General features: G+C 41.3%; 1 protein-coding gene across 5 annotated transcripts in view; it reads left to right on the top strand.

Moving 5' to 3' along the window:
• The window catches only part of CREB5 (cAMP responsive element binding protein 5), a 348,228-nt gene that overhangs the window by 56,626 nt on the left and 269,179 nt on the right, over window positions 1–22,423 (top strand). For 4 of the 5 annotated variants that reach the window (XM_074945730.1, XM_074945732.1, XM_074945729.1 and 1 more), the window contains 2 exons: window positions 2,756–2,849; window positions 12,201–12,322. In XM_074945730.1, coding sequence (XP_074801831.1) covers window positions 2,756–2,849; window positions 12,201–12,322 — 216 coding nt within the window. The remainder of the gene's footprint in view (window positions 1–2,755; window positions 2,850–12,200; window positions 12,323–22,423) is intronic. The other variant, XM_074945733.1, reaches the window with a different exon arrangement.

Genomic DNA, 22,423 nt, shown 5'->3' with positions numbered 1-22,423 from the left:
CTCCTTTAATTGTTCAAGTGGTAAACAGCACAGGAAGGGAACGTACTGGCTTAGTATGGTTATAGCTCTTGTAATATTTGCCCTTGCTTCTTACACATTTGTATAAACCAGTAAGTTTTATTTGTGTGTGTATTTATTGCCATTTCCATGGCTAATGCTTATTATCTTATAGGACATCTTCATATTAAATATGCTTCATTTAAAATGCAATTCATAGCCAAATTCTGACCCATGTTGTACACATGCGATTCCAGCTGACTTGAATGGCAGCCCTATGTATGCATCTGAGAACATAATCTGGCTCGTAACATTACATGTTTGATCTTTTCCTCATTATAAGTGAATTGACAGGCATTTTACCCACTAAGAACTGAGTTTAGAATTCAGTGTTTTTTCAACACAATTGGTAATTGATAACAACGTCATTAATCCTTAAAGCAATTTAGGAACTTCCATCCCTTGCATTCCCCATACTAGGTTAGTCTAGTGACTAGAGTACACAACTAGGAGTAATAAAATATGGGCTTCCTTTCAGGTGCTATCATAGACCTGCTGTGTGACCTTGGGTAAGTCATTTTACTTCCCCTACCTCAGTTTCCCTGTCTGTAAATGAGGATAATACTGCCCTACTTTGCTGGGGGTGTTGAGTCTTCAGTCCTTAATGTTTGTAAAACCCTTTGTGCTCTTCTGATGCGAGCTATAGAAGTGCAGAGTGTGTTATTATTAGAGTTTTAGATGCTGGTAATTTTATCCACAGCTGGAGTAGAAATGTGGAAATCTTGAATTCATGTGTTGGCACGTAACTAACTCCACCATTTAAGTTAATAAGAGTCTTATTAATGACTTCCGTTGATTTTTGGATCAGTCCCTAAATGAGGAGTGTGTGCATTTGTAGTTCTAAGTCTGTGTGTACGCAGCTGAGCCTTCACTAGAAGCCCTACCTCCAAGAGATTAGTTTTAAAATATCTCCAAGCTCTTTAGTAAAATTTAATTTAATCTTTTTAAATATCTGGGCCAAGTTCACAGGAAGCATCAGCTGACTGACCTTTCATTGAAATCAATGGAATTGAGCCCACTTATGGCAATGGTCAATTTGGCTTCCACCGCCACTGGACAGTGAAAGAAGAAGGAAATCAAATAGTCTATTTATTGTTTATTTAATGAAAAAAATCTTTTATGTTCACCTTTAAATTATAGTGCATCTTCTGTTTAGTATAAAATATCAGTTGCATACTATAGTATTGCAAACTAGTTAAAAGGTTTAGGGGCTTCCTTCTCCATCAACCAGTTCATCAATTCGAAGAATGAGTTGCCATTGTTCTTACAGAAAAGACGCAAGTCTGGATGAAAGCAATGGCTTCTTCCCCCAACCTCACCAGGCCTTCTTTAGGCCCTGCTGATTTGCACACTGAAGACGGAAGCATAGCATTCCATGGTGGAGAATTCATTTCAACAATGTGTTTCTGCTCACAACATTAGCGTGGAGAGTCTTTCCCACATTCCATTTGTTCTCAATGTAAATTTTTAGTGCTTTTACTTCTTCCAGATGAGTAAACACTGAACCAGGATTTCACAGTGAGGAAAAGGACTTAACCCCTCCCCTCCCCCCCTTGGAACTTTTATATATATATATTTTGATATCTTTTTATAACATACCATAGCCACGAGCAGAGGTACTTAGTCTGGGTTGGCACTGAATCATCTCCATTTTACTACTGCCAATTTATGTCTGTCTTCTAGGGACCTGCTGCTTTAAATGCTGCTCTTTACAAAGCTATCCAGACATATCTTAGCCGCCTTTGCTACTCTTTGACTAGCCCTGTTAAAGCAAAGAATTACCATAACTAGTAGCAAAAATATTAAATTTGTCCAATATGTGCAAAAATGTTTTTCCAGATTCTTTCACTTACATGTTGACCTTGGATTATTTAATCCACAGACTGCCCCAATTTTCTGCTCTCTGCCTAGTAAGGTCATGTCCGCTTGCTCTTTCACTTTTATAAGTTTTTCAGCAGGCACCATTTAGACCACAATGTACCCAGATTTTTTTTTTATAATTATTAAATGTTTGCTCAAGTTTTTTTTGTTTTATTATTATTATTTAAAAAAACAGTTGACATTTATAATTCTGTTATCAGGATTATAAGTGTAAATACACCCATTAGTATATCGTGTAAGGTTTCTTACAACACATAGTCCTTCCCTCTTGTCCTCTGGGCAAAGAAAAGGAAATTAGTTTAATATATCTTCCTGGTTATAAATACCCAGTAGAAATCAAGTACCACTGTATTGTGGCTGGAATAAATCAGGTCTGATTAGAACCAAGCTGATCTGTTGCAGACATGAATCTTATGGAAACAAAAATGCACGATACCTGTGCACCTTTGGGTAGGGGAAGGCTGGCTGTTTTGATTATCTTTTTTTATTTTCTTAAGCACGGATAAGCTGGCGGCATGGGTAATCAATCTGAATTTTGCTACTGGGGTGTATTTTGGGTATATGACTAGATAGGTCATCTGCATTTTAACCCTTTTACTTGGGTGTTGTCCAAGAGATCACTACAGCAAATTTGCTCTCACACATAGAGTACAAAGATAGTTCTTACTTATGCTTACTTGCATTTTAGAATTGTTTTTGGCTGTTCCTGTGTCATTTGGATGGCTGGATGAATTTTTTTTTTAAATCCTGTCCATTGCCAAAAATTTATTAGAGAACTAAATACTTCTTTCTTCCTCTCTCTGTGTTTGCCTGACAGCGTTTTCCAACAGAGGATCATCTGATGATTCACAGGCACAAACACGAAATGACTTTGAAGTTTCCTTCAATAAAAACAGATAACATATTATCAGGTAAGAAGACATGGAATGTAAGAGACAAGCGAGGTACCTATTTTGATGTTGATATTGTGACTCCTGCTGGAAGGCTATTGCCAAAATACCCCCAAGAGGTTAATTTCAAAAGTATTCCAGTCAAATAACAAGTAGAGATAGAACAAAATATGTGGTACACCTCTGGACAAGGTGGTAACTGGTATTTGTTTGACTTGTTTGAGGATTGGTATAAGAGAGAGGGAGTGCGAGAGAGAGCTTGTTGAACCTTAGCCACATTGGTTTTGCCTATATTATATACCAGGTCAATGGGCTAAAAGGCTGGTGCAGTGCTGCCTCCATTTATAAACATTCTAGTGAAATATACACACTTAAGAGTGGCTTTACAGAAGTCTGCAACAAAAAGGTTACTGAAGTACATCTGTGAAGTTCCTCCAGGAGTCACTATTTTAATTTATGACAAGCTCACCTCAGCACCTGTTTTGTGCCACTTATAATAGTCACCTTTTAAAGATACTGACGCACTTCAATAGCTATAAATCAGCCAGTTGAAAAAAGCTAAAACAGTGACAATAGCTAAAGTGCCCCTTGGGATACAAACATTACTAGGTACAGGATTATCCTCACATTCCCGTAGTCTTGAGCTGGTTCTGAAGTTTTCACACAGGGGTGTGTATGTCCATGACCATACATACACTGGTGGCTTGCTAGCATTGCATGTTGATTGTAGTTTCTGCTTCCTTCCCGTTTGCTTCCCCCTTTGTCATTTTTATAGGGTATAAAAATGTTTTTGAAGACATTAAGCATATTCCTAAGAGTATATCCATAGAATCTTTAAAAACTTTGTTTTTTTACCATTTTAAGATTCCAAAATATAAATATAAAAATAAAATGTGCTAAATGATGATGCCCAGTTAGGGTTTATACACTTTATTTGACATACTAACTACTCATGGAGACAGATTTTCTAAAGTGGGCTCCTTCTGTGTAAGTTGTACTCAGTTGTGCTAAAAGTTGTGCTAAAAACAGTAGCACATCTGTTGCCTGCATAAATTCCATCCAACTATGTTCGTTGTAGGTGCATCAATGCGACAATTGAATGGATATGCAACAGTCTCAGACTTTTTTTTTTGTATGGATAAAATTCAGGAATCCCCATTTTAAACTGTAACTCTGAGTTATGTGTGCACTTAAGAAAACTTCAAAAAACAAACAAGCACAAAAAATCCCTAGTAGTGGAAGAGGACTTTGGAAACAATGGTGGGGCAAGTCTCTAAAGTGTTCTTCACATATTCTCCTTACATATTTTCTGTAGTGTAAATTATTTATCTCCTAGTCTGCTCCACTGGATTTTTCACAGTGAATCCATAAAAAATTATTTAGCAGAGGTACTTCTGTAATCATGCTGCACTGAGGAGTAAAAGTGTTCACAGGTCCTCATACGCTCATTTCTACTGCTGTGATGAAGTGGTCTGGAGCTTGTCCATTGGACTGTATTAGGGGAGACATGGCAAAGATGGGTCAAGGACTTGCTATATGTTTTTCCTTACAGTTATGCTTGTTTTAGTCGTCAGTATTATGTTTCTTTGGTTTTGCACTTACAGGAAGATGCATGTTTCAAAAGGAGGGGGCAAACAATTTTAAGAGATTAGCTTTAGGCCAGCCAATTCATATTGATCATAATTTTTAGGGCATCACTTCCTCATTCTCAGTGGGTGAACTAAGTGCTGTAACCAGGTGCCTTGCCAAAATGCCACAGGTGTGCACCATATGAGTAGGTGAAAATGTATTTGTAAGAGGTAGAATGACATAATGTATTTATCCCAAGATGCTCCTGTGAGTTACTAATAATTTTCAAGATATTTAACCCAATTACAAGACTATTAAAAAAAGCAAACGTTGACCTGGGCCTTTGAGCATGAGCTAGATGGTGAGCACTCCGCTACAATGTTGATAGGTGCAGTGTAAGAATCCAAGCAGATGATGATTATACATATACATTGTGGGACATATATAAATGAACTAGGATCTTTGTCAGAGGTAATTTGTTCTCTTTCTCATACCACTCAGCTTATATATTTCAGTACATCTCCATCTGTATTAAAAATAGTCAGCAACTGCTTGCAAACATTTCATTTGGGTATACATGGTTTTTTTGTTTTTGTTTTGTTTTTTAAAATCATGCCTTTGGTACTTAACAATTCAAGGTTGACAGATGCCAGAATTAAATGTTGTCTTCCCCTCCCCTGGAAAATAACATTTAGGGTAAAAATTTCAAGTCAGGACAGGCAAAAATGCACAACACACTGAAAAGCAAGACGTACAAAAATGCATATCCGCTTGCTGTGCCCATAGAATTAGAGCAAGGTGAGAAACTGTTTTCTCATCCCACAAAAGTTTTTGAGATTTTGAAAAACTTTCCTGTCTTAAAGGGTGAGGAAAAGTTGAAACCTTGAACATTTTTTTGTGAACCAAAATTCTGAAAAAATTTCAGTGCGGGTCAATTGAAACATTGCGTGTTGATAATTTCAAAATGTTTTGTTTGGATTTTGACTTTCTTTTTTTAAAACTAAGATTAGCTTAAATTTCTAAACAAAAAGTCTTTGCAAACTGGAAAACTGGAATTTTTCATTGACAATTTCAAGACTTTTTTTCAAAAATTTTTGAGTTGAAAAATTTGTCGAAACTGACCCTTTCCTATGAAAAGTTTGTTTCAACAAATTTGCATTTTCTAAAAAAAAAAAAAGAAAAACATTTTTTAAAATTCTCTTTTTGCAGGTGGTGGTGTCCTTTGGCAGTGGAACTGCTTGAAGTCCACTGTACTGGTGTGTGTACACTCCCAGTGCAATGCAGAGTTCAGCTTTGTGAGAGCTGCCTGTATGGCAACTGGGGAAGGCTGGAGTGAGAGGAAGGGCTAGAAGAACTTCCAACGTACACATTCCCTGGTCTTTACCTCCTTTCTCCAGCCAACTTAGAAGGTACACACTAGGGCCATAGACTCGGCTCCAGCCATCAGGAGTAGCCTGAGTGGAGTGGCTCTATTACTACTCAAGAGCCTTTGGAGCATGATTCCTCCACTCGTTTCCTTGGGCTGATCTCTGAGGGAAGATACATGGCAGACTACTGGGGACTAGATTTGCATCCAGACCAGTAACTGTGTGCAAAAGGCCCATGGTTACCCACCTTACATGGGGAAGTACAGAGCTTTATGAGCCCAATGGACATGTGATCATACTTGAGGGACTTGCTTTTGTGTGTTAAAAAATGTCCTGGTATTGGTGAAAAAGGGAGAGAGTAGGGATGTGCTCACACAAAGAGAGCAATATGCATATGTGTGTGTTATCCCAACCAAGAGATCATCTGGGTATTTCTGTGGGCAAGTCACTCTGCCTATAAGTTAAGAGGGTTTTTATAAAATCCTTTTTGCAATCCTCATTTCAGAAGGGCTGATAGTTTTCCCACTCTTTGGGAGACACTGAGAAGCAGTCGTTTCATCACACAGCAAAACCCCGGGGGAAATTTAAATTCCTTAAAGTTAAAGATGTTTTATACTTGGATTTCATAAAGAAAAAATGAAATGATATATGAGAGGAGGAGACAGGCTTTCCCTTTAGACATTTGTCTTGTCTTCCCTTTTTTTTGGCAAAGTTGTTCCTGTCATCAATACCCTTCAAAGAATTGAGGCTGCAATTGCCCTATAGCAAAGCCAGGTGTAGTATTTTCAATGCTAGCCAGGAGTTAGACTTTTCCACTGTCTCCCAATATGACATATACAAAATCCTTACAAAAGAGCAATCTTTTAATATTGAATCTTTTATTTATATATTGGCTCCCTCCAATATATATATATTGGCTCCCTCCAATATGTATATATATATATTTTAAAAAAAGACAGCAAAAATGAGCTGTTCAGGAATTTTTCAACAAAACATTTTTTTGTCGGAAAATGCAGATTCAGTTTTGAATAAATTTTCTCAGGTCTAGGACGATTTTAGACTGTGTGATGGGCAGCCCCTCAAGTTTCAGGATTAGTCCTATTACTCTGACTTTGTTATCATTTTGTGAAAGTAAAACATGGGTAAATATATAACTTTAGTGCTGCTCCACAGCTGAACAAGCCAAATTCCAGTTATTAATGCACAGCAGACTAAACAATTTTTTAGAAAGATGAAGCATCAAGTTACAGCCTTTGGCTTTGTGCTGTCCAATATCTACATTATGGATGAATAACATTTGCAATAGTTTAGTGGTCAATATAAACTTTAAAAAGCTGGAGTTCTGTAAAAAAACATTTTTTTTATGGTCATTATTTGGTTTTGCATTTTGTTTCCGAATGAGCATCATGCTGTAATATTTCCATTCATGTCTTGCTAGATGAAATCCTAGGAGCCAGTTCTGGGGTTGCAAAACACATTCTGGTAGACAATTCAAATAAATGCTCAGTAGAGCAAGCTAACAATGCATTTCCTCCTAGCACTGGGCTTACTGGGGCTGCTGTTTCAAAGGCAGTCCATTCAGGTTGATCCTCCTTTTTGGGGGGGCACAGCTCTGACAGTTTCAAAACATAGTGAATACATAATAGATTTTTTTTTTTACTTTGGTTAAGACCTCAGATTTCCTATTACTTCACACCATATATTTTAAATAAGTCTAGAGAATCCAAGGGCCAAATTTTCAAGTGGTATGTGCACACAGTTGTAGCAAGGTTTTCAAAAGAATTTCAAAAGAATTCAGCTCCCATTTATGAAATCAAAGAAGGGCCACATTTTCAAAAGTGGTCAGCACCCAACTCTCGTTCAATGTACTGAATTCTACTTTAATTTTTTTTTTTTAAAGTCTGGCTATTTAATTTGGTTCTGAAATGGGAGCTGAGTTTTTGAAAATCAGCCCAAAAAAGTGGGTACTGAGCTCTCTTGAAAATCTGTCTGATCGTGTACAATAGGTTGACTCATAATCTTTGCTCGATTAGACAGCTGGACCTTGCCTTTGGTTGTATTATCCTCAGATTTGAGGTTTATATTTTACTTAAAATTGATGTCACTCTTAGCCCTTCTGGCAGGAACTATGTGACTTTTGAACAACAGGTAATACTTCCTAAGTATTCTTCTCATCCTATGTCTAAATTTGATTACCTTTAAGTCCAAGAGCTAGGTTGTGAACATTCACCAAAGCAGCCATGAGGTCAGTGGGACTACATTTGTGAGTAACTGCTTGTCAGTGTAAGGGTTTCACAGCCTAGTTCTTGCCTAGTTCTTAGGTAACCCCCTTCTCATGCACAATTTCTGTGGACCTCTGCCCTGCTGGCTTCTGCTGGTTACAGAAGTACCACAGTGTTCTGGGGAAGTCTGTTCTTGAGGTATATCTGGTTTAACTGACACCCAGGAGGACTATGAATCTTTGTGAAAAATCTTGATCTCATGAGGTTGCCAGCCTGGTTTCTAGACCACAAAATTCCATACAAGAGCAGGTCCTCAGCTGGCATAGATTGTCATAGACCTATTGAAGCCAGTGGGCTCATGACAGTTTATATCAGCTGAGGAACTGCCCCCAATAATTGGATAATTATTCAAAACATCTTCCAGAGGGGCAGACTCTGTCACCCATACTCACACCGCGTAATACCTTTCTCCATTTATTGCCCTGGGGCTACTATTGGAGTAGATGTACCACTCAACCTGTGTAAGGATGGCAGAATCTGGCCTTCACTTTTTTGACATTACTGGTACTTCATCACTACTGATCACTTCTATGCTTTTGACATGATGCAATACTTTGTCTCAGTCTCTTATTCTCCAAATAGATGCTGATGATCCATCCTTAGAGGTTTTTAAGGCCCGGCTTGACAAAGCCCTGGCTGGGATGATTTAGCTGGTGTTGGTTCTGCTTTGAGCAGGGGGTTGGACTAGATGACCTCCTTCCAACCCTGATATTCTATGATTCTTTGATGCCGCTCTTACTCAGTGTCTACTTGCTGTATTCAGCTGGGTGTGCCTTCAAAATGCTTTGCTGTCGATGCTGAAACCCTTGGCCTAATGAAACAGATTGAAATAATGCCTAACTTCTTGACCAGTAATGTACCTTAATGAAACATGCCCAGATCTTAGCTGTACCCATTCTCTTCAGCCTCCTTTTTCTAGGTTCAGGTATAGGTAGCTTTGTAAAAGAGGGCAATTAGTATTTTTGTCTGTTTGTTTATTTTAATTTTATTTCTGTATTTATTTATTGCTATTAGCCTGGGTCTGTCACTGTGTGACAGAGGCCGACCTGTAAGCCCACGTTAATTCTAGATTACAGCTATTTATGAGATTTGCCAAAAAACATGATTAACTTATTTCTGAAACCCTGCTTTCTGGTGCTGATTTGATTGTAATGAAAGCTACTTTATCTAATATGAATATATCCTGGAATAAACTAAGAAAACATTTTATATATTTACTACAGATTCTAAATCGAATATCTCCTTTATGTTGAGGAAGGTTTGGCATTCCTCAGCTTGTGTTACATAACAAAGTAAATTGCCTTTTTCAGTAATTAAAGTTATTGTTCATCCCTTTGGATATAAAACCTGCTCCTCCTGCCTTTTAGAGCGCTTCCAGGAGGAGTGCCAGATTCATGCTTGTGTAACTCCACTGAGTTCAGTGTGGTTACACTAATACTTTGGTTTGATCCTGAAGCATTGGGTGTCCTCAGCTCCCATTGATGTCAGCAGCTCAGAGTGACCATATTTCCCAAAGGGAAAATGGGACACCACATGGGGCTAGTCTGAGGGCCCCCCCACATCCTTGCGCGGGCCCTGCCTCCCCATCCCTGCGTGGGGCTGGTGTCACTGCTCGTTCAAGCCCTGCCTGTGCCCCCGCGTGGAGCTGGCATCTCAGCACCACATCCCCTGCATGTTTCTCCGCACCCCACTTTTTTGGCAAAAGTAGGCATTTTTCCTGTTTGCTCTTGCCAGCTGATTGAGTTGGCAAGGGCAAAAGGAAATGCTCACTTTTGCCAAAAAAGTTGGGGTGGCCGGGACAGTGCTTATAAAAGGGAATGTCCCAGCCAAAATGGGATGTGTGGTCACCCTAAACTGTCTCCTTATACCAAGATTTCAAAGACGATGCTTTGAGAGTGTCGTGTTCCTGACTCTGGTGGTTGTTAGATAATAATATAGTAGCTATCAGTGAAAACTAATATATGCACACACATTCACAGAGACTGTTTTTCTTTCCTTTTTCATGTGTATGTTGATTTTTTTTTAGCATAGAAGCTAAAACCGTATTAAGGTCTGAATCTTGGTCCATTGCGTGCTGGTCGGATTAGTGAGAGTGACACGTGTTTTCATCCTTTATGGGCTGAATTTTAAACAATATGGGAGTTGACAATGACCAAGTATGGTAGCAGGTTACTGTATGAATGTGGGTCAAAACATACAAAGGAAATAAGTAGTAGTTTGAGCTGGATTGGGAATCATGCAGGGAGGGAAAAAGGGATTTTTTTTTGCTATTTGGATTTAACAAATATGAATTTCCCCCTAGCTGTTTATCCCCTTTTGAGTTTGAATGGATGGTACCAGTGATATTTACTGATTTGCCACATGTCTGTAGATAGACCTGGTATTTTATAAACGATGCCAATTTTCTGTTAATATGGTACTGTAGTTATAGTGTCATTTATCTTATGAGGAAGCAGACAGACAGGTTAAAGATCTGCCCCAGACCACAGACGGAGGTTGTGTCAGAGCTGACTTAGAATTGGGAGTTCTTGGTTCCCAGTTTTGCACTCAGCAAACTAGACTATCCCTTGCTGCTGAGGATTATTCTAGATCAGAGGTTCTCAAACTGAGGAATAAAGAAAAGGAGTACTTGTGGCACCTTAGAGACTAACAAATTTATTTGAGCATAAGCTTTCGTGAGCTACAGCTCACTTCATTGCTGCATCCGATGAAGTGAGCTGTAGCTCACGAAAGCTTATGCTCAAATAAATTGGTTAGTCTCTAAGGTACCACAAGTACTCCTTTTCTTTTTGCGAATACAGACTAACATGGCTGCTACTCTGAAAACTGAGGAATGTAATCTTAGAGGGCGGGGTGAGAAGCTGCTGGCAACAGTGCTGACTTCAGAGCTGGGTGCCCGGCCAGCAGCCGCCACTTTCCAGCCACCCGGCTCTGAAGGCAGAGTAAAGAGTGGCGGCTGGTGGCCGGGTGCCCAGCCCTGAAGGCAGCACGGCCACCAGCAGCAGTGCAGAAGTAAGGATGGTATGGTATGGTATTGCCTGTGTACTTAAATGGCTCTGTTTGAATCAATGTATTCCTGTTTTTTAATGTTTAGTGAGAGTTGCATTTTTTTATCGGTATATGTACTTGCATGGAAGGAGGGGGGTGTGTAAACTACTAGAGACATAAAGAAGGGGAGACCGCTGCTCTAGATGAATCAGAAACCTGTGGTCAGTGCTGTCACTGGAGGTGAAGCTTCCAGGACGCTTTACAGTTGCTTATCAGAAAAAAAAAGCTCAGGATCTTGAAGAGAAGCCTGAAGGCTTTTTCCATTCTGCTTACTTTCTTGAGCCCCTTCTGGGTGTAACATTAAAGAGAAACCAGTCCCTCTCTTAATTATTCTGGCGAGGGATGGGGGAGAACGGCTTCAAGAGTTGGGAATATTTAAATTAATTTGATCATAAATCTTTCAGCATTTTAAATGGAGAAAGTGTCAACATTTCTTGTTATTCATGTTTTCTTGGTGTGGTCAATGTCTCAAAAATCTTTTCATAATGTTTCTGGTATGATTTCAACCTCTCCCTCAAAAAAATAAATCTGGAAACAACTTACTCAATAGTACTTCGCTGCGTTACTGCAGCTTTACTGTGTGTTCCACAGGACAAAAATATTCATGCTTGAGCCAATTTTCAGATAGTTCAGGCACAGAATTGCATAGCTAATCTGTGCACTCACTCCCTGCAGCGAAACACACACATTGAGTCTGCATGGACGCACGTCTAATGAACTATTGCACACTGTTATTGGAGCTTTATGCACAAATTCAGTGGTGATTTGTGCAAATTAGGGGTACACATTTGTCCATCTATACTGTCAGGGAATCTGGCCCTTAAAATATTTCTTAAATCTAACTGACTGACAGCTGCTACAAATAAAGTGCTGCACGCTTTGTAAAACACTCTTGGCCAAACTCTAGCCCTGCACCTCACATACCATGTCAAAACTCAGTGGCTTTATTTTGTTTTTAATTCTGGGAGATTGCTGGGGGAGGGAAAGGAGCAGGTAGATATTTGTGCATCTGCTGGGAAAGAGATGTTCTCTCAAAACGTGTATTCTACTTATCCTTGTTTTACTGCAAAACATCCATTGTAGATCCTTTTGATATCTGTTCTCAGACCAGACTCCTACACCAACCCGATTCCTGAAGAACTGTGAGGAAGTGGGCCTCTTCAATGATATTGACTGTTCCTTAGAACACGAGTTTAGAAAGGCACAAGAAGAAGAGAACAATAAAAGGGTATGTTTTAGTGCAATGGACTCTTCCCCTCTTCCAACCCCCTAAGTGTTTATGGATGTTGTGTGAAAGCAGGTAGACCTCCATTACCTGGTAGACCCTTTTTTGGTTGGAAACTAGGTGGCACTATAGATTGTGACATGTTTTCTAACCATTGTAATCATTGATAAAAATGTATAACCAAGCTTAAATTTCCCTAAGTGTCTTAGCCATACTTAAGTAAACCTATGCAAACCACATGCCTCTTGAGGGAGAGACTTGGTAAAATCGAATGTTCTGACAAATAGGATTTCACACTTGATTCCTTTCACTTGCTAAAAGATGTTTTGGGGGGATGTGGGGAGGAAGTAGAAGAATGGAATCAGCATAGAAACACCTCTGATCTGATTTCAGCTCTTGTTAAGTATCCCCCCATGTTACCTCTAGATATAGTTTTCATCACTACTAATTTTATCTGATATAGATTGTATTTTCAGTAAAATATTCAAACTTAAGGGGGAAAAATCTTACTAATAGGGCAATGATTCTCAAACTTTAGCAACCCAAGGACCCCCATTTTGATTTAAAAATTTTTGGGGACCCCCAGCTCAGCCCTAGGCCCCACCCCTACTCCATCCCTTCCCCCAAGGACCCACCCTCGCCCCACCTCTTCCCACCCCCTGCTCACTCCATCCCTGCTCCCTCCTTCGCTCGCTCCCCCCTACCCTCACTTCCTTTCACCAGGCTGGGATAGGGGGTTGGGATGCACGGTGCGGGCTTTGGGAGGGAGTTTGGGTGCAGGAGGGGGTAAGGGTTGCACATTCTGGGAGGAAGTTTTGGTGTGGGCTCTGGGCTGGGTGCAGGGTGTGGGCTCTGAGAGGGAGTTTGACTGCAGTCAGGGGTGAGGGGTGTGGGCTCTAGGACGGAGTTTGGGTGCTGGAGGGGGGTGAAGTCTCGTTCTGGGAGGGAGTTTGGGTGTGGGAGGGGGTTGGGGTACAGGCTCTGGGAGGGAGTTTGGCAGGCTCTGGCTGGGGTGCAGGCTGTGGCTGGGCTCCGGCCAGCGGCTCCCAAAAGCAACCAGCATATCTGTCTGGCAGTGGCTCCTAGGCAGGGAGGCCAGGGGGTCTCTGTGCGCTGCCACTGCCCATAGGCACCATCCCCACAACTCCCATTGGCCGCAATTCCCGGCCAGTGTTAGCTGCGGGGTCCTGGGACCCTTGGTCCAAGCCCTGGGCTGGCAAGATTTGTGTGAAGACCTGCCTTAGCCCCACTGCACCGCCGGACTTTTAGCGCCTAAAATCTCCTTGTTTGGCTTCAGTAGCCTCTGGGAGATAGGGCGGGAGGGAAGGGGTTGATCAGTTGGGCCTCTGGACACCCTGGAGTACCCTCGGGGACCCCCAGGGGTCTGCGGACCCCAGTTCGATAAACGCTGTTATAGGATACAGGTAGAGAGAAACTGCAGTTCATTAGATCATGTATCCCATTTCCAAACGTGGACCTGGTACATAAAGTTAGGAGCATCTACGTTACTTTACAGTGGGCTAAGTATGCTAACTCAACCTGACCTAACATCCTCGCATTTGGGCTATCATGAAGCGTGGTTATAATTTAAAGGTGATTATAATGAGTTGCTAAAACTTACAAATAAGCACCCAACCTTTTGTTTGCTTCCGTGAACTGAAACATATCTAAACAAAGGGAGGCTTCCATCCTCCTCCTCCTCCTCCTCCTGTGGGATCACCCAGTCGATCCACAGCTTCCCTCCTACCTTTTTGCAACTCTCAGAAATACCTCTCCTTAATTTTCCTTTGGGCCTTAATTACCTCTCAGCAATCCTCACTACTTCCCCCTTAATCTATCACTTGGCAAATAGGATCCCCTATTATTGAACTTCTTGTTACAGGGCCCAGCTTCTTGTTACAGAGATGATGATCTGTATCTGTTAGTCTAATTTAGGTCTTAAATAACACTTGAGGCTAAAATAAGGGAGGAGGAAGGGAAACAGCTCCCTCTTCACCGCTAAAACCAGCAGGAGGCTCACCCATACCCCCTAACCCTTGGCTTGGGTAAGCAACAGTTCCCCCTAGTGCCCCTGCCTCTTTAGGTAGGGTAGTGAGTGCTCCCAATTCAGGTTTGGTCCACATTAACCACCGTGTGGTGTCGATCGTGCTGGGCCTTGGCTGCTGCTGAATTCAGACTGCACAGACTTGGGGACTGTGCATGCCAAAGTGCACCTTCAAGCTTATGAAATCTTAAGCAAGCAGCATTCAAGGCCTTGCAGAAGTATCTCTGAGGTACTATAGAAAAACTTGTAGAGGATGAGAGCTATGGGGGTTCTTTGAAGGGGACCGTGGCCTATTGCTGGGCTGTGAAGAGGAAGATGAGATGTGTTCAAGGTCACGGGAAGGGATTTCAAGGGGTTATTTGAGAATGGTTTGGAGGAGGGAAAGAGGCTGGGGTTAGATATTGGAGAGGGAGGAAGGGAACCCTAGCTATGCTGAGAGCAGGAAGGGGCATGCTCCAAACATGAAAGTGTCTGGGTTCTGGTTAGGGAATGGGAAAATATTCCAGCTAGTTCAGCCATTATAGACTCCCATATAGGATCACTTATGAAACAGCCATATAAAGAGAGTAAGTGTGTCTAATCTTAGATTGATTAGTGCTAGGATTAGTGCTAGTATGCAGAAAGTTGGCAGAAATGGCAAATAAGGACATTTTTGTGTGTTAATATTTCTACACAGATTATCAGTGCTGAAGAAGATTCCAGTGCAGCACCTACAGTGTGGTATTTATCTTGCAGGAATAAGAGACGAGCAGCAATCTCATGATCTTGAGCCCTGTGAAGTTAACCACAAATGATACAGTATGATGTTGCAGGGTCAGTTTCAGCTAACTGGGGTAGTTGCACAATCTGATTAAAACCTGGACTAGGGCATCATGTTACTTGATAATTGCCGGTTGTTTGAGGTCCTCTGGAGGTCTTATTCTGCCCTCCTTCTGTCAGCCACTGGAGCTGCCATGAGCCATCTCCAGGGAGCAAAATGTGTGTTTTTCAAAAGAAAAGCAAAAGTCACAGAGGCAAGTTAACGTGTAACATTTGTTCTGTGTTTCCAATTAGCCTGCTACACATTCGTTCCTACATTACCAACTGCCTGTAAGATATTAATCTGAAGCTGGCCCCAGTAGGGCCATACGCAAATGCAATAGACAAAGAATAGAAAGGAACGTGACTCCTTCACATGTAATACACATGAAGTGCTCTTAATAGTCCCACTCCGAAGTGCAAATGTAGCTTTCTGCCATCTTCTGCAGTGATGGTAAGTAGGTGTAATGTGAGCAGCCCGGAGACGTTACGCATTAGTGAGAAAAGGCTTCCAAAATATTTTTGATTAGGAGAGTCTTTTACATCAGACTATGAAAAAAATGTGTGTTTATTTTAGTTTATTTCACTGTGGCTAAAGAGAAAACAGCATGACACAGAGATTCTATGGGAAAGAAGGCAATTTTTTTTTAACTTACTTCAAGGCTACAGTCCAGTAAATTATTTTCTTTTTAAAACATAAGACCATGTGCAATCCACAGAGTCATAGAAATGTAGGGCTGAAAGGGACTTTGAGAAGTCATCTAGTCCAGCCTGCTCTGCTGAGGCATTACACCTAAGCCATTCCTGACAGGTGTTCATCTAATCTGTTGTTAAATACAGGCAGTCCTTGACTTTACGACGTTCGAGTTACGACAAATGGCACTTACGACGCTTCTATATTGACACCCTGATTTGACTTACAACTATAGGTTTCAAGTTTACGACGCTTGGTTCTGCAATGGAGTAGATTGCGGTTCCGAGTTCCGACATTACGACTTATGATGCAATTGTAAGGAACCAATTGTGACGTAAATCCGAGGACTGCTGTATGTTCGATGACAAGGATTCCACAACCTCCCTCGGAAGCCTATTCCAGGGCTGACTTATCTTTATAGTTAGAAAGATTTTCCTAATATCTAACCTTGCTGCAGATTAAGTCCCTTACTACTTATCCTACCTTCTGTGCGCATGTAGAACAATTGATCAACATCCTCTTTATAACAGCCCGTACATATCTGAAGACTGTTATCAGGCCTCTCCCCCTGCCACGCCCCCCTCCCCCCGTCTTCTTTTCTCAAGACTAAACTTTAAACTTTCCTCATAGGTCAGATTGTCTATACCTTTTATCATTTTTGCTGTTCTCACATCCTTCGTAGAGGGTGGAGTGAAGAACTGGATGCAGTATTCCAGCTGCAGCCTCACTAGTGCCAAGTAGAGTGGGAGAATTACCTCTTGTGCCTTACTTATGACACTCCTGTTAATACACCCAAGAATGATATTAGCCTTTTTTGCAACTGCATCACATTCTTGACTCATATTCAATTGGAGCTCCACTATAACCCCCAGATCCTTTTCAGCAGAACTACTGCCTAGCCAGATATTCCCCCATTTTGTAGTTGTGCATTTGATTTTTCCTTCCCAAGTGAAGTATTTTGCACTTGTCTTTATTGAACTTAGTGTTGTTGATTTCAGACCAATTCTCCAATTTGACAAGGTTGGTTTTGAATTCTAATTCCATCCTCCAAAATGCTAGCAGCTCCTCCCAGCTTGAGGTAATCCGCAAATATTATACGGATACTTTCCACTCCATTACTCAAATCATTAATGAAAATATTGACTAGTACCAGACCAGGACAGATCTTTGTGGGACCTCACTAGATATATCCTCCTCCCCTTCCAGTCTGACGGCAAACCATTGGTAACTACTCTTTGAGTACAGTCTTTCAACCAGTCTTTCACCCACCTTATAATAATTTCATCTCTAGGCCACATTTCCCTAATTTGCTTATGAGAATGTTATTTGGGACTGTGTCAAAAGCCTTACTAAAATCAAGATATATCATGTTGACAACTCTACCCTTCCCCCCATCCAGTAGGCCAATAACTCTGTTAAAGAAGGAAAGTAGACTGGTTTGGCACGATTTGTTTTTGACAAATCCATATTGGCTATTCTTTATAACCTTGTTATCCTCTGGATGCTTACAAACTGATTGTTCAATAATTTGTTCCAGTATCTTTTCAGGTATGGAAGTTAGGCTGACTGGTCTACAGTTCCCTGAGTCCTCTTTGTTCCCCTTTTAAAAGATAGATACTATCTTTGCCCTTCTCCAGTCCTCTGGTACATTAACCCTCCTCCATGAGTTCTCAAAGATCATTGCTTCAGCTAGTTCCTTACATATCCTAGCATGACTTTCATCAGGGTCTACTGATTTGAATGCATGTAACTTATCTAAATATTCTTTAACCTGTGCTTTCCCTATTTTGCATTTCTTTCCCCTTGTTATTACTACTAATTTTGTTGAGGATCTGGTTGCAATTTTCCATTTTAGTGAAGACTGAAGCAAAATACGCATTAAACACCTCTGCTTTCTTCATGTCATCTATTAGTAGCTTTCCTTCCCCGCTAAAGGGAAGATCTACACTTTTCTTCATCTTTCTCTTACTCCTAATGTATTTATAGAATCTCTTCTTATTGCCTCTTATGTCCTTTGCGAGGTGTAACTCATTTTGTGCCTTAGCCTTTCTCATTGTGTCCCTACCTACTTGTGCTATTCTTTTGAACCTCCTTAGATTTTGTCCATGTTTCCATGTTTTGTAGGATTCCTTTTCGATTTTCTGGTCATTAAAGAGCTTACTATATTTCCCATCTTTCCTTCATGTCAGGATAGTTTGCTGTTGTGCCTTTTAATATTGGCTCTTCGAGGAACTGCCAGCTCTCCTTTTTCCCTTAGATTTTCTTCCCATGGGACCTTACCTACCAGTTGTCTGAGTTTGTTGCTTTTTTTGAAGTCCATTGTCCTTATTTTGCTGCTCTACCTCCTTTCTTTCCTTAGAATCATGAAATCATTTCATGATCACTTTCACTCAAATTGCCTTCAACCTTCAGATTCCATGAGAATTTCTGTTTTGATTAAATTGGTTATGTGGTGAATTAGTTGTGAAAAGCTGCATGCTGTATCCTTAGGCTTGGCAGAATTTGATTTTTTTTAAAAATAATTTTGATGGATAATATTAATGTTTTTTTATTTTTAAGCATTGTTTTTGATTTTTATCATTTTAAATTTTCACAATTGAGGGAAATGATGGGAGGTCAGACAATCAGAAGGGTCAGACAATAATTACTTAATGACAGTAGATGTTGAGGTTCAAAAAATAAAAGCTTTATAACAATTAAACCACAAATTGTCAACATCACATGTCAAAACATATAAAATAAATATTCTTAAATCAAACTCAGATAAGTTCTCAAGCAGCATTTTTTTACTTTGCCGATCTGTAAATTTCAATTATTATTGATGGAAATATTTTTCATTGGTTTATATGTGGGATGTGAAATTGGCATTTACTGACCTTTAGCAATAAAAATCTAATCCTTCCAAGTCTATGTACCCTACAGCTAGTGTACTTACTCTTTTAAGGCAAGGTGGTCTTGTAGAGAAAGCACTGGACTGGGACTCAGGAGGTCATCGTTTGTTCTTTTCTCAGCTCTGCCAAATACTCCCTGTGTGACTTTGGCCAAGTCAGTCTCTCTCTGCTTCAATTCCCCATCTATGAAATGGGAATAATAACCTTTCCTTTCTCCCTCTATTTGAACTGTAAGCTCTTTGGGGTAGGCGCTCTTTTGCTATGTGTTTTTGATAGTGCTAGTGCAGTGGGCCCCCAATTTTAGTTGAAGCCACTAGGCACTGGGGTAGTACAAGTAGTAATAATTGACCTCCAAGACCTGAATTTGAATGACAAAAAGAAAGTAACAAGTGGAAGTGCGCTTGGTGGTTTCTTTCTACTCTCCGTATGTGCTTGTTGTCAAACCGCCTGTGTAATTTGGCATAATCTAATGTAATTGGAAATTCCTGCTCAAGAGAGGCTAAGGCCTGGAAGACAAGGGATGCTGCAGGTCAGGATTAAGTGTATTGGCAGAGCCATGTGGAAGAAGATTTCACAGCATCTGGCTGCACTATTCCTGATTCAAACATCCTGACCACTAAATTTACTAACAAAATTAAAAAACAAAAACAAAAATAAATTAACTTCTGGAAGCAGGAAAAGGAAAAACTAAAAACCCAGTGGTGCCCAGGCCAGGGAGCCATCTATGTATCTTGGACACTAGACTCTGCCTCAGAGTCTGCAACCCAAACCAACAAGGTAGGCAGTTTTGACAGATCAGATTGTTGTCCCAGCCTGCAAGCATGAGCTTTTAGATTTACACTGATCTGAGCATTAAGTATCCAAAGCATTTGTCATGGGTTATATTTGCAGCCATATGACCTTTGCTGCTACTGGATTGGGCTTGTTGGCAAATCTGCTCATGAGCATGGGTCTGAAAGAGCAGCGTCAAAGATGGGAAGAGCCGATATCCATCTCCTACCAATTAAATGAAGTTAGCCCATTAAAACTCACCTGCGTTCTGTACAGGTTTAAACCATGTTCTGTTTAATGCATACTAGAACTGGGAAGCATGTTGTAGCTGAGAACTCAGTGTAATTTTGAAATTTTCCATCCAGTATCTCTAGGTGTGTCTACACAGGAACCAGATACCCACGGCTGGCCCATGCCTGCTGACTCAGGCTTGTGGGGCGTGGGCTGCAGGGCTGTTTCATTACTGTGTAGATGTCTGGGCTTGGGCTGAAGCCTGGGCTATAGGACCCTGCAGGAAGTCTACATAGCAATGAAACAGCCCTACAGCCCACGCCCTGCAAGCCCGAGTCACGGGTTTTTCTTTGCTTGGTAGACAGACATACCCTCTGTGTTCCAGGAACATGTGCAAGCCATGGTGGTGGGGTGGGAGATGGTTCTGTTGTAACTTCATTTGTTACCTCATCGACCCAGAAAGCAGAAAGTTAATATTCCCTTCTTCTATTGCATTAGCCAGGATTATTGTGCCTTTTCTAGGTACCTCATTACTAGAAAGGTTTTGACAACTTGGATGGAGTCCAGTAAAAAGAAACCAAAAAAATAAAAAATAATAATGGGTTTTTGGTGATGGAATGATTGAACTGTAAGGAAGGATTTAAAAAAATGAAATATGTATAGTTTGGCTACATGCCAACTAAGAGAGGACATAACAATCTAGCATGCATTTGAAAGGTGTAACCAGGGCTTGCCCCTTCTTCCAGCTCCCCCAGCATATTCATTACACCAGCTGAGATTCTTACACATCGTTGGAGTGTAAGTAGATCTAAAGGAGGCTGTGTCTTTCTGATGCCATCTTACCCATCAACAGTAAATTTGGCCTTATGATTCTGTGATCACCAGAAAATACAGTATCAGATATTCTCTGAACTCTTACCAATAGCATACATCACAGCAAGGGGGTTGGGGGGACAGGAAAGTCTGGCACCAGTTGCAGTGAAGAATGTGGAACCTGACAGCATATTGGGTAGGCATATTTTGGAAAGGAGAGAAAGTTTAGCTGCACCTCTGCCCCCGTCCCAGGTTCACCTAATATAATCCTGGCCGAGAGGTTTGTATGTATTTCAGAAGATAAACAGGAAAACAGATCTTGCCTGAATAAATGGGGGTTTGGTTTGTTTTTATTTGTTTATTTTTTTAAAGAAAAGAGACCTCAGCTGTTCTGTCAAGAAACTAACAGACAGATGGCAGTGCCACAATTCTGAAGGAAATATATTGGATTTAAAAGGACATTCCTTTTGCCACACACATTTAAAACTCAGACGCAAAAAAGTATAGGATCCTCCACTGACTTTAATGGCAACAGGAACAGACCCAAAGTGTGGAACCATCTCCAGTGAATCCTTTAGAAATTAGTGGCTGAAACCAGCAATGGGGGCTAGTTGGTGTCTTTTGGCAGGCAAGAACTACATTCAACTGCTAATTTTGTGCCTGGGGCCTAGATACTACAGTGAAGGGCTCATTCTGAAGGTGTAGATAAATCCGTATTTTCCCGGACATGTCCGGCTTTTTGGTTCTTAAATCGCCATCCGGGAGGAATTTTTAAATATCTAAAAAAATCCGGGATTTTGCCATTATTATTTTTCCCCAAAGAAGAGTTGATCATTCAAGAAAGAGGGTGAATGTTGATCACTCGAGAGAGTGACCACTTTTTCCCCCTAGCTCCCAGCACTTGCGCCGTGAAACAGCTGTTTTGCACGGCTGGGAGGGAGGGGGGAGGAGCGGGAACGTGGCATGCTCAGGGGAGGAGGCGGGGCCAGGGCGGGGATTTGGGGAAGGGGTTGGAATGGGGGTGGGGAAGGGGCAGGGAAGGGGTGGAGTTGGGGTGGGACCGGGGGTGGGGGGGCAGAGGCAATCCCCCCCCCCCCCCATGGAGTGTCCTCTTTTTTGAATGTTCAAATATGGTAACCCTAGATACATCTTGTTGCTTTGTATAGATATTTAGATCTTACAGCTGTATACTCAGGCGGATTAGGGGTTTGTGGGGTCCTTGGCCAGGGCAAGTGGAGGCCCCTTCACCCCTTCCACCTGAAGTCCCTCCCCCACCCCCCGGTGCTCCTGCCGGGGAGCGGGGTTGGGGCTTGGGGTCTTCCCCCACCCAGCTGGTGCTCCTGCCAGGGAGCGGGGTTGGGGCATGGAGTCTTCCCCCCCGCCTGGTGCTCCTGCCGGGGAGCGGGGTCAGGACACGGGGGCGTCCATTTTTCTGGGAGGCCCCCAGTTGGCTGAGGACCCTGGGCATAGGCCCCATCGGCCCAGTGGCTATTCCACCACTGTGTATACTGTATTAGAACTTGCAACGGTGTTGGTAAAGCGGTTTATACACTATAAATTTTCACCTTAGCAAGTATATGTTAACAAGATTCAATTGTAAAAGGGATGGTGCTTAGACACAGACACCTTAGAAATATCTAAGATAAATGGTACCGAGCTGGTTAGGAAAGAGCAAACTGATAATACTGTTTGTCAAAAAGTAATTTTTTAAAGCCTTCATCATGGTTCATTTTGGGTAGGTATATTAGTTTGCAGTTAGGCCTAGTCCTAGTCACATACCATAATCTTGATTTGATGCAAAACGCAACAGCGTTTGTTTGTATGAAGATCCTGAAGCGGATCGTTACACTAGTGAAGCATGA

The sequence above is a fragment of the Natator depressus genome, chromosome 2 (genome assembly GCF_965152275.1).
Source record: "Natator depressus isolate rNatDep1 chromosome 2, rNatDep2.hap1, whole genome shotgun sequence".
NCBI lineage: Eukaryota > Metazoa > Chordata > Testudines > Cheloniidae > Natator > Natator depressus.
Note: the sequence above shows the minus strand (reverse complement) of the source record. Positions and strands in the feature narration are given on the sequence as shown.